Genomic DNA, 12723 nt, shown 5'->3' with positions numbered 1-12723 from the left:
TGGCCCTCCGTCACGATGCGACGTCACATCGTCCACTTCCGGTTGTTTTGAAGCCCGCCCCCGCCCGCGCGAAACCTCTCCGTTAGCCACTTGGCTGTCGTCCCCAAGCGAGAGCTATCGAAGCAGCGTGCGTTGTGAGCATTCTGTCGTAGCGCCGAACGCGTGTCTGGTATTCCGTTAGCCACAGGCAAGCTGGTCATATCGGCAAATGACTGGAGGCATAAACTCAAGCTGATGAACGAACTTTGGCGCACACGTACGTGAGCGGCCTGATCGGTCTGCACGATCCAGACCAGTCCAGACACTTGTTGGCGCAGCGCTTAACCAGCCAAACAAAGCGCTAATATTGCTCTAACCAAGTATAAGACATTTTAAACATTTATAAAAACAACGTGTTGATGATTACACTCCTGCGAAAAATACGCACCAGCAGCAAAAAAGAATACGCGTCGTTGCTGCTACTGTGTATGGTTGAGCTCTATGCCACCAGGTGGCTGCACCGTGCAGACCATTCACCTTTGCCCTTCTGCTCATCTCGGCTCATCCCGTTACGGCAAAGTCAAGCGGCCAGACCCTGTCCCCTTGCGCTTACGTTTGCCCTAATACGGGACCCGCGAAACGCTAGTGCGTTAGTAATCTTCCGGTGTAAAGTGACGGCCACGAACGTGCAAATCCTGGCGCCGATCGGATAGCGGCAGTCCGAGGCACAGCAGCCAGTTCGCTCGTGCGCTGCCCTGCAGAGGGACACGATGTCGCAGCTTGACATATTGCCAGTCGCTACGTTTGCATTCCACAAGGCAACAAAGTCGAATCATAGTGCTCGCGAAAAGACTGAGACCAACTCTGACCGCGGAGCTCTCGTCAAAATGGAGTACGTTGTAACACAAGCAGACGACACTTGCTGTGTGCCGGAAGTGCTTAAGTGTACTGAAATATTGTTCTTGTGCATTCTCTTTCTGCTACTTTCTCTTTATGAAAACAAGTTAACTAACATTCCAACTATTACGAAGATCATTTGTTTACCATAAAGTTGGAAAAATTATCGATCACGCGCCCTGGTCAGCCTATCGGATAGCTCGCCCCACTGACGTCATATGGGTGATTTCGGTCATATGGGTAGGGGCGGCTTAAAATTCCGCCGAGCAGTGCGCTGCGATCGGCAGCGATGTGCATTTTTAAAACCTTATAATAAGTTACACGCTTTACGCAGAGCACCTAGATGTGTCAATTAATGATCAGAAGGACCTACTCTAACGACTCAGTATGTTTGTAGAAAATCGTCAAAAGCGTTTCAGGGTCCCTTTAAAGTTTTCCGGCCTGCTTATTTCTCAATATCTTGCACTTGAATATGCAATAAAACAGGTTGTTAGTGAGCGCTGTGTGTTAGAATACATGGGGTTGCGCATTTGTGCGGATCCTCCTTTTTTGACATGTAGCCAGTATCTCAGTTGAAAGCAATGTCTCATGTACTTCTTTGGCAATCATACGCGAAGTGAAATAACCTGCATAAAACATATGGTGTATGCATACAACATAATTACGGCAACTAAGGTGTTTGTGTGTGGTTTCAAAGGAAAACAGGTATTGTTTTCTGGCCTGTGATCTTTTTTTTTTTTGCCCGCAAGTGCTATGCCCCAACTGGTGGCCCTTATTTTCCCGAGGTGAGATAAAAAGGGGGGGAATTAGAAATTGACGTAGCAATAAGAAAGGATATGCGTAACAAGTTCAAATTAAAAGCAGCTAATAAAATTAACTTTACCATATGGTGTTTGACTTGACGAGTAAGTATTTATTTTGGTTTCAATCAGAACGCGGCTCACATTGAAGTAGTCGCTCCATTGTGTCATTACCGCGACAACCAGCAGACGCGCTTTTTCGCAGACATTGCTGCAACAGTTACCATGTACAATATATCACTATCCAGGCACGTTGCAAATTTGGCTCTGCGCTAGTAGCGACATTTTGCAACTCTTTCTTAAAAAACAATGACCGGTAACTTATCTTTTATGTCGTCATTACCGCTGCAGGCAAAGCAAAGCGGTGTATAGCACTCATGTGTGAGAACCAGCGATAAGTAAATCTCTATTTCTGTTGTTGTTTACTAAAATGGCCCCACTTCACGTCTTAGTCTTGCCTTCTATTTAGCTCGACGTTCCTTGTTGAATGAACGTTGTGGTTTCATTTCCACCTAGTCTGACATGAGAGGCGTGCTCCATAAGGCGTTAGACAAGCCATATCCGGCTAGTTGTAAACGTTCATGAATTTCAATTTTGCTTTGGCGTTTCCCTTTTTCAACCACAAATAAATTGAAAATGAAATGTTGAGGTATTTTGCCGCAAGTTCGTGTTAATAGAAAGTGGTTGCTGAAATCATTTTTTACCGATGAGCCATACGACCATGCGTGCACAGCCAAGAGCGCACATGTGATCTCACGTAAGCAGCTTGATGAGGTCAACATCATGTGTCAGCCTGCTTCCCAATAATTATTTCTTGGTTAGGCTTAGCCTCGCCAGGACAAAATGTAAAAGTCGGAAGGGGAGGGTTGTAGGTCGAATATGGTTGAAGGGGTCCTGGCCCCTGGTCCTTGCAGTCCTCGTTTTACGGCGGATGCCCACCCTTTTGTGTACCGTATTATTTTTTCAAGCACTGTACCAAGGCAATATTATAAGCATCAATGTACGTTTTCTTCATTTTATGTAAGTGCTGTACGTCTTCAGTCTGGCCTTCTAAAAGATTGGTCAATGGCTTCCATATACTTTTCGCAAAATGTGCTCCTTGTAGTCAGCTCTCTCGCAATGATGTTGTGCGAAAAACACCGAAATGAAAAATAACGTGAAGCACTAGGTTGCGTTCGATGCCGAAAACCTTGTGAACAAAGCCAACTGCGAGAATCGGAAGCGAGCGCGTTGCTTTCCTCTCGTGCTATCACTCCCTTCCGCTGGTGCCGGCATAGCATCGACAAAGGCGCCGACGTCCCGGCTTCCTCCTTGAAGGTACATTGCTAACTGGAAGTGCCACACCACGCAAATTGCGTTTCCCGCGACTTCCTGCTAACATTGACACATCACGAGAGAACTAGCATGCGGGAAGACACGGTGGCGGCCTTCAAAGCCGATTACGACATAGACCGCGTCCTGTGTAGCTTTGACTCGGCGCAGGCGGTCAGTGACCTCTCGCTGCCAGTACCGCCATGACCGCTAAATAGTTTTCCTGGGGTTGTTTCAGAAAGCTTTTACATTTATAACATCACCGAAATAGCCACAACGTTAATAAATCAGGATGAGTTCAACTTCGTTAATACATCTTACCCCCTAAGTCCTTGATAGGTAGCGAAAACGAATTATAAGGTATGACAGCAAGAATTTAGGAATATATTTGATGCAGTTTCACTGTCGACATGTTGAAGTTCCTGTAGCGCTCCCCATCTGATCTCGACGTTTGGTCGGTTCTAATGGCTGGCTATGGTCGATTAGGCTAACTTAGGGAAAGAGTACGTTTTAATACGTGTCTACATGCTAAAGAATTGTAAGGATTAGAGATTCATTTAAAAAATCACAGTACATCTAGAAAAAAAATTTACACGTTTACCGACCGCATTGGTCATAATTGCTTCCGGAATCAATATGGCGATGATGGGTACAACCTCAAAAGGTAGCGTGCAGGCGATAAAATACACCGTGACAAGGGGCAACGAAATTTTATCTCCACTTGCTGCTGGTTCACATGCAGTCACAGTCCATTTCATAACCGTGTTTCGACCCATCTCAATGCGGACACCCCAGCCAGGCATCGTACCCACGATCACGTCAGCGAGTGAATGCTGATGCCACTATCCCGCCGCGGCTGGTAATCAACTGTTTGGTTGATTTATTGCACATTTCTGGGCTGGATCGGAAAGAAATGACGGTAAAGAGCGCTGACAAGGAAAGCCTGGGCGGTGTTTGATGGTTCTTCACGTGGTATGGCATGCAACATCTCAATAACTTTCTGGAAAATAGCGATCTTGTTAAACTTCTCCTGAGGTTCAGAACAAGTGCGGTGAAAATGATCGCTGACACAGAAAAAGTATCGTTTCAGACAGTGATGCTGGAATGAGACCTGTAGGCTTTGATGAAGGCGACAAATCCAACACAAAATTTAAAAGGGCGGGCTGAAGTAGGGGCCGTTTTCTCGCAAACGGCGACCATCCTCTACCCAGCAAAAATTTACCTGCAAGCCGCGGCGCTAACGGTAAAACTTATTGTTGGGTCGTTTGACGTCGTCTACTTAATCACTAGCCCCGAAACAAACAAACAAACAAAAAGAGATGACCACGATTTTCGTCGAAGTGCAACCAATTTTGAAGTCGACGAGTGCGATGTTTGACAAGTGCACTACAACTTTTGAGAACTGGATCAAACACGGTAACGTCAGTAAGAGTCTACGAGTAAATAAGCGATTAGTTTCACGAAACTTCAGTTTAAAAAGCTCCTCGCCTAATGTGTTATCCAAGAAGGGACGAATTCCGTTTTGCGAATGCAAATGAACCTAATTTAGTGAAAGCTCAGTTCCGCCCACAATTTGTCTCGCAGGCGGCATAATAATTTTTGACCCAGTTGAACTCGTGACACCTTATACCGTCACCTACGCGGACGTTTCCAGTAGCTGCGTACTGGCAAGATTAACTGGGATGAAATTCTACCCGACACTCTGCATTAGGAATGGCGCAGTTTGGCCAACCAGTTACCGCAACAGCAAGCAGTCGCGTTTTCCTCATTATTGGTTTCGTGGAGAAATAATACCCAGCGCACTTCAAGCACGTCTTTTGTTGCGGCAGTCCAGGTGCATAAGGAGCCGCGATTTATGCCCTAATAAAAAGGAGTGAAAAAAAAAGGAAGAACGTTTCTGATTGCGAATTGATTTGTGGCCTCAATTACGACGACTACGGTGCCGTGCATTCTAGTCGGTCGCGCATGAGAACTGGTAAGGCCTCGAACGGGTAAGGATAGTGTGCATAGTCACTACACATCGTGGATAAAACTCGTGTTGCTATTGTCAATGGCAAAGTGTTCCGCATCAAAATGTAAGCAGCTCGTGGGCAAAAGTCGCAGATATCAGGTATATAACAAGTTCATGAAGGTAGAAATGCTGCTACGGATAGGACAATCTGTCTGATTTGCACAAGTGCGGTAAGATGCTTGAGAAGCTGCTCTCCAGCTCCAAGTCGTCACTGATATCTGTAACGTTAACACGCCAAAGCTATGCTAAACACCTCTGGTATTTAACCTTGAGTACGATTGGGGACAATGAAAGCAAGGAACTAGTCCTGATAAATATTTTATTCTTGCACAACCAGCGGGGGCCGATGGAGCGCCGTTTGACTTCACTCAAGTTCACTATCGCGTTTAAATTGTTTCGACAAGTAAGCACTGTATTTCCGTGTATTTACACAGTCTTTGAGAAGGTATCCCAGAAGTCGTCGCTGGCAATGTCGAATGATGAGATAGCTCGGCGACATCGTACTAGCTGAGGTGTAAAGCATGAGAGCAGCAGTAGCACCGTCGTAATGTCCGCACGCATTCATCTCACATCTATCTGGACAGGCGGGACTTTTTAGACGAAACGTCCAAGCTCGATGTCCTCTGGCTGCTGCTGTAGAGGGGCATCGACTTCCACCGCGTCGTCATCGACGAGTACAAGTAGCGGTAGTCTTTGAACGCGAAAAACAAGTACGCTCCTTGCAAACCCACCAGTGCGTTAACAATCGAGTCGATTGCCTCGTAAGGCATAAATGTTCCCAGAAATGCGATGGCCCAGGCGGCGCCCATGATGAGAGCAAGACGAGCAAAGAGCGCGGCATGGTTTCTCTGCTGCCTGGCTCGACTTCCTGCTCCTCCGCTGAGCTCCGAGTCATCGTGCGAAGGGCACACGGCAGTGGATGTGCTGCGGATGTAGAACACGGCCGAAAAATAAAAGAACATGCACAACAACAGAAGCGTGGCCATGGGAATTAGAAAGTACGTAGTCAGGCCCCAGAACGTGCCGATCCAGCAAGTTGGGTTGCCGTAGCTGGGAGAGAAGGTCGACCACGGCGCCATCACCTGAACAGCGACGGCCCCCAGAACAACCGTCGTCGGTACGCCCCAGGCAAACATGCCGTAGGCCGCTAGGGTCTTCTCGCGCATAGATGAGAGCTTCACCGCGGTAACACTTCTCCAGATGTCGAACGACAGCACCGTCGTCCAGAGGAACGTGCAGAGGAAGCCGTAATGAATAAGCACAGCGCTGCTCGCGCAGACTACGCCGGGAAGACGCTGGCAGCTGGTGACCAAAAATAACAGCTGGGTGAAAAGAAGAGTCACCGAGAGGCACAGCGTGCACTTGGAAGAGAAACTGCGGGCTTCCTTGTAAACGCAGAACACGATGATCTTCATGACGAGGCAGCATATAGAGAGTGACATGGATATGACGGTGATGTAGTTGTGTAGCTTGTAGTGGCCCGTCGGCTCGCGCAAGGGCGTTTCTGGTGATGACGTCGTCGTCTCGTTCAGCTTTACTTCGATGCCCGACCTCCGCCTTGCACTGTAGAAGGTCGGCGCGTACTTGATGTAGCAGTGACCGTCGTGTTCGACGTAACAGTTTGGCGTCCTCAGAACAGGTTTGAACAGCCCAGCCAGGTTAGGTGGGCCAGCAATAGGAACATGGTTCGTCTTCCGACTGACAACACTGACGTTGCTTAGATGCAAAGCCGGACTGCAAGTCAATGCGGAGAGGTTAGCGCCGTTGCAGATGGCACAGTACACGTTCCGGTATACTAGGCCGACCGGGTCATCGGCGTCCTGTACTGGCGCGTAGTAGGTCTTGCACCTGCGCAACACCCATTCCGGGGCGGCTTGGGTACAATTGTCGTACGGCGCGTCTTCGTTGCACGGCCTGAGGTGAAGGGCCGGTTCGTTTTCGACGACATCTGGAAGGACAACTCGAACACGGTCCACAGCTCCTTTGGTCGTTGCGTTCCAAAAAGTTGCATTGATGATGTCGTCATTGCAGAGAGCGCAATAGCCATTCCTGCGAAAATAAAGAAAAATAACACTAAAGCATGCAAATTAGCATATGTCGTAGATACATAAATATCTACGTATAATATATCTGACATATAATCGCGGCTAGCCGCAGACTTCGCACAGCGACATGGCATTAGTGAGTCCGCTCTAATTTATATTTTCTCGGTGTAATCACGAGCGGCGCCCCTGTATTGGTTAAATGCGGGTGGATTGCACATCCAATATTATGGGAGGAAATTATCACTATACCTCAGCAGCAGCAGGCTCATTATAAGTGTAGTAACTGTGAATTTCCTACTCTATGATTCGGCATGATTTTACAAGTACACGGTTATATTTATACGCATCGTGCTGTCATGATACGTGGCCTTCAATTCTTTTTTTAGGCAAAGCTGACGAGCAATACGTCAAGGAAATACATTACATGTGCGTAAAGCAGCGGGAAGTCGCTAAGGCAGACTGCCAGGATGGCTTATGCAAGTTTACCCTCAAAAGTTACATACATGAAAACATGCTTTATGCCAGTGTCCCTAGCATAGCTACGTAAGGCTCTACAGAACGTAGGCAACCGAGGCCGTCCCAGAGGAAACAAAATTGGGGCCCTAGTGCTCACTTGTAAGTCACGTGCTTCACGCTTGTCGCAGGGATGAGGTAGAACGTATCGTTAAACGTTTCTGCCAGCACGCATCTCTCTCGGACGTCGTCCTCGGGCCACGCGGGCGGACAGCCTGTGACCATGTAGATGAACTTCTTAAACGAAGATCCTATTTGCACTTCCACGCACGAGCTCTCGGGAATCTCGGTATCCGACGGCTCCCGGTACGCGGCGTTCCAGCAACAGTCCCTGTAGGCCCGGCAGTTTGGCGCGCAGGAGCAGGTCGCCGTGTACGTGGCGGGTCTGCAGCTGAGGAGTTCGTCTGAGCAACCGTGCAAGTGTGGCGGACACTGCATGATAGTTCCGAAAACCGAGTCCGTGACGTCGTCGTACGCGCTCCTCGACACAGCCCACGGTAACGTGACGTTGCAGAAATCCTCGCTGCCGTAATCCTCACTGCCGTAAGCAGCAGATGCGAGCGATGCCACCGCGTGGGCGCAGGTAAACCACGTAACGTAGAGGGAGGCCGTCTTCATGATTGCTTCACGAGGCCTCGCCCTTGAGAGTTTCCTTCATCTGAAAGAGAACAAGTGAAGGAAGTCCGTTAACATACAAAGTAGTTCACTGTCTATTGTTCTTTGCGTTATTCTTCCTTATCGTGTAGACATCGTCATGTTGTTTTACTTAAGAAAACATGACAACAAGAGCTATTGCACAAGATTCGCTGAGTCATACACAAGCTAACGTCGGCACCACATAAAAAAAAACTGAGCCTTCCTGCATTTCCATAGGACAGCTGAATTTTACAACGCACGTACATATTACGATGTATACAAAACGCTCCCGCGCTTTTAACTTTCCCTTTTACGTAGTTTACACTACGCTTACGCAAGAAAATATGGCTACACACGGGTGCAACACAGTGTTGTCCGTAGTTGAATGCCACTCAGGTGGATGCTTAACCCTGCAATTGTGACCGCGGGAAGTTGCATTCATTTGCCATCCATTTCTGTAAGCACCTTGCCATCGCTACCTGTCATGACAAACTCCAACATCTAAAGTTTACTTTGTTGTCATATAAGTTTCAATTTATGGTTTTGGACATGTTCATCAATCTGTTAAATTTGCTCTCAATTCGAATCTATTACAGAACGCCGTCAGTGACCTTGTGTGTACCCTAAAAAGTTGATGAAAAAAACAAGAACGCTTGAGTGAGGATGTGAAGTTCACTCACGGCCCAATTCCTTTTTAAATAAGGCAGACTAAACAGCTTCTAACAGGCGCAGGAACGAAATAAGAAAATGCTCCAGTTACTCCTTCAACCGGATACATTATTGCACAGTAATACTATATTTCGCACAATGAAAACAAGATAGCCTAGAACATAGTCTCGACTGAGCAAGCAACGACAAGGTTTAAGACTGCAAGAAATTTCAGAAGATATTCGCAAGATTCTTTTTTTCGCTCAGTACCAGCGGGGATATATTTCTCATTAGGAACTAAACGTACACTACTGTAGGCCTGATAACAACTGAGTAGTAATTATTATTTACCCCTCTTCGCATTCCCAGTAGAATAGAATCTATTTTTGTCGCAACGCCAATGTCAGCTTGTGTTCGAAGAACGATTGGGAAGTAATATGAAGAGAAATCTCTGCTCTTTAATAAGGAACGTAATGGTACTATTGATACGATATTTCAGCAGTGGTGAGTGTACCGGTTGGTTTTAACTTTCGAGAAACCATGCGTGCGTTTGCACATCGTCTAGATTCAACTACGATGCAGACGCTACGTAGACCATTCGCCGTGTAGTCCGCACAGTGTTCCTATTAGGGCAAGTGCACTAGTGGTGCTACAGCCATAGACTGTCGCTTCCATGCAGGATGTCCACCACTCAGATTGTCGACTAGTCTTTTTCGCAGGCTTCTACTCACTGGTGGCTGGTCCCTCGTGTGCATTTTTCTCCACGCAGTCGCGAGACTATACAGAATACGTATGGTAGAGCCCCTGTGCCGCTTGTTCCTAGCTCCAAAGGAAGGACGACGAGGCGCTAAGTACTGTAATTTCCAAGATGATGTCCTCCAAATGCCAACTTCTTCTGGAAATGTGGCCTGCGCTATGAACTACTCGCAGAGACAATGGTTCGTTTACAGCTCGGCGAAATTGTCGGTGTTGGTACCCAAGCTATAGTGGTATTCCTTACACATAATTATAGGAGAGTGCCGGATGTTGATCTGCATCTGTTTATAGCGACTGCAGCGTCGTGCGCAATACTCCGGCAACGGTGTATCTCATTCATGTAGCGAGATTTACTGCAGATTTACTGCATGTCAAACGCGATCCCAGGCAGTCCTCGTGGCCACACCACTTAAAACAATGCGCTGTCATAATACCCTTAGGCACCGGAATGTGAAAGCACGAAAGGCTGATAGTTGTCAATGGCCTCTGCAACTAAATCTAGGCCAATTTCTATGACTGCGACGTCTGTGATCAAAGACTTTACAAAAATTATGATCTAGAACAGTTCGGCTTTCGAGCTCGAAAATTTAGGTGACTGAAAGTGGGAGTTTTATCTTATGTACTTGTTTTGCATGAAGACCGGTACATCTAGGTGCTCTGCAGTTTAAGAATGTATGCGTGAATCGAAATTGTCAAAGTGTATTTTACTGTGTAGCCCATGAAAATGCCTGTGCATATATGAATACTGGTTGTAGTACTTAATTTAAGCTTCACAACACTTTGAGACAACCTTTATAGCCCTAAAATAGAAGTAATAGCCGTGGTGTCAGTATAGAAGCCATAATCGCTAGAACACAAGCTACTCATCAGCCCAACACTGCAGAACCGAAAAGATTTGCCGCGTAAAACCAATAACCCAGTAACAAAATGCACGTGAAGCGCCACACACTGATGACGAAGTGAAAAGGGAACATACTATCAGAAAACCTAACAATGAGTGGCCATTGTTAATGTCGTAAATATAATAAAAGGGCAGTGCAATATGGGGCGAGCAGCAACGTTAAATTATTAAATGGTTTTCTAAAAAAATGTGTAAGTACGCACTACTAAAGATGCATTCTGCTAATGTGCTCTGTCCGGTATAAGTGCTGCAACTATGCACTGCACAACTAGGGCAGAAGACCAAACCTTAACATATAATAACATAATATAACATAATATCCTTAATCCTGACATAGTGTGATGCATAATTTTCATATAGCACGTTTATCAGCCGCTTGATCTTTCTTTTATTTGGCTTAAAATCGCCTGTTTGCTTATAGGCTGCCTTTTCAACTCAATACTTAGTGGCAATTTTTTTCGCATCGCGGTTAAGAGCCACATGCACTTGTCCCTTCTATCCTCAAGATAATTCCCGTGTTTTATTTCAGTTCCCAACAGTTCCTATGTTTAAGGCCTTTGGTCTACATTCTAAGCGATATGTAAGTGTAGATAAATATCTTTATCACTCATGTCCGTATAAATTGTGCGCATAAGTGTTATACAGGTAAACTTAAAGTACAGCGTATCTGCCTCATGTCTTCCTTGTAATTCACGCTGCCATACAGCCTAACATACTGAAAAAAAAATGAAGTTGGGGTGTCTTTATTTGTTATTTCTGTTCTGGGAGGTCATAACATGCATAACAAAAGTGTGTCCGACCAAGAACTTTGCCTAAATTAAAAAAGAGAGCACTGAATTTATACTTTTTTCTAAATGAAGCTTCACAGAAGTAAAGTAAACGGTTTATGTGCGACAAGTGTGAATCTGTGAATATAAACAAACTGTTAGTAACATTATTCAAGGGAATGAGGCAGTACAGCTTCGTGAATTCAGCACAATGTCAAGTTAAAAGTTATCCTACTGATGTCATTTACGCGGAACTGCACAATCACTACCAGCATAAAAAAGAGGCAGCTGTTACGCTTGCACACACTTCGTCGTCAATAACTTAAGCAAAAAAGCATTTTGGTCAGTAACAACAAAACTAGAAATGCGCTGCTGACAAATGCGTTCCTCTTTACTCAGAATAAGACACGTGTCCCAGATGAAATGTCTACTCGTGCAAGCGGAATTTCTGCGTCATGAGCACGCTGAAGTCGTCTAAACAATTCGAAATCGCCCAGAATTCCCGGCTACTACAGAAAAGTCTACTTACCGATGATTGGCACACTCTTGGGCGTGCATTCGAGCCTTATTCTTCTCGATCTTTGTCGCTACATTTTTTCCTTCCTTTGTCGAAAACAGCAAAAAATTCCACAAGACACTATTTGTGTCCGAGCACGTTGTTTTCGCGAACTTCTGAGCACTTTTTTTGCACCACAACTGTTCGCCTATGTCAGCGCATTGTTACAACGTCGTCGCAGACTGAACTCTTTCCTTTGTCTTCACGCTCCCGCCCGGAACACGGCAACATTCACCGGAACCACCACAGAGGAGATAACTCAGTGGACGAGGGTGGCGAGCGGTGAGTCTTGTCGAGCAGGCGCCATCCCGCTTGACTGCTGCGGCAGCGCAGAAACACACAGACGCACACACGCGTCGAGCAAAACACGGCTGCACGGTCGCGTGAGTCACAATTTGCGAAGAAAGTGCGAACCGCTCCCGTAGGGCGTTGTCGTGACGAGCGTAGCCGCACCACGACTCCTCCTGCGTGGCGCAGATCCGAGAGCGGCGTCGTTTCGGCTACGCCGCAGCCAGCCCCGCCGGTGCGAAAGCGCGAAACTCTCGCGCGGCGGTTCCCTCCAACGTCCGGCTCCGGCGCACGCGCGCGTTTCGGCATCTCCGGACGGGCGAGGGTGCTCCTCCGGGAAGTTGGAAGCGCCTGACCTTAGCGGCTGCAGTTGCGTGCAGCGGCCCGTCGAAATCAAGCCCGCGAGTGTAAGTTCCGAGGGAGTGCGGGGCGGAGCGTAGATAATTTCAAGTGGCGCATTGCTGCGCCAAATCGAACTGTGGCGAGTGTCAAACAGGAAAGTCGGCAGAGTCACCCACGCCGCGGGGCAACGCATTTGACTTCCTTTATTTTTGTTTCTGTTGGGTTCCGCGTAGGTCAAGTTCTCAAGAAAAAAAAAAAGACGCTCCTTTCTAA

At 46.8% G+C, this 12723-nt stretch overlaps 1 protein-coding gene across 1 annotated transcript; it reads right to left on the bottom strand.

The window, feature by feature from the left end:
• Positions 1 to 5308: 5308 nt before the first annotated feature.
• Positions 5309 to 12426, bottom strand: LOC135921774 (uncharacterized). Its single transcript, XM_065456076.2, has 3 exons — positions 11794 to 12426; positions 7657 to 8214; positions 5309 to 7047 (listed from the first exon to the last, which is right to left on the bottom strand). Exons 2-3 carry the CDS (start codon positions 8172 to 8174, stop codon positions 5571 to 5573), a joined length of 1995 nt encoding a protein of 664 aa, XP_065312148.1. The 5' UTR covers positions 8175 to 8214; positions 11794 to 12426; the 3' UTR covers positions 5309 to 5570.
• Between the last annotated feature and the right edge of the window lie 297 nt (positions 12427 to 12723).

The sequence above is a fragment of the Dermacentor albipictus genome, chromosome 8 (genome assembly GCF_038994185.2).
Source record: "Dermacentor albipictus isolate Rhodes 1998 colony chromosome 8, USDA_Dalb.pri_finalv2, whole genome shotgun sequence".
In the NCBI taxonomy this organism is placed as follows: Eukaryota; Metazoa; Arthropoda; class Arachnida; order Ixodida; family Ixodidae; genus Dermacentor; species Dermacentor albipictus.
Note: the sequence above shows the minus strand (reverse complement) of the source record. Positions and strands in the feature narration are given on the sequence as shown.

What these genes read in the sequence shown, in the direction of transcription:
- LOC135921774 (XM_065456076.2), bottom strand. Translation starts at nt 8,174, where the DNA reads ATGAAGACGGCCTCCCTCTACGTTACGTGGTTTACCTGCGCCCACGCG. An exon ending in GTGAAGCACGTGACTTACAA is followed by an intron (nt 7,048 to 7,656) that starts GTGAGCACTAGG and finishes TTATTTTCGCAG; the next exon opens with GAATGGCTATTGCGCTCTCT.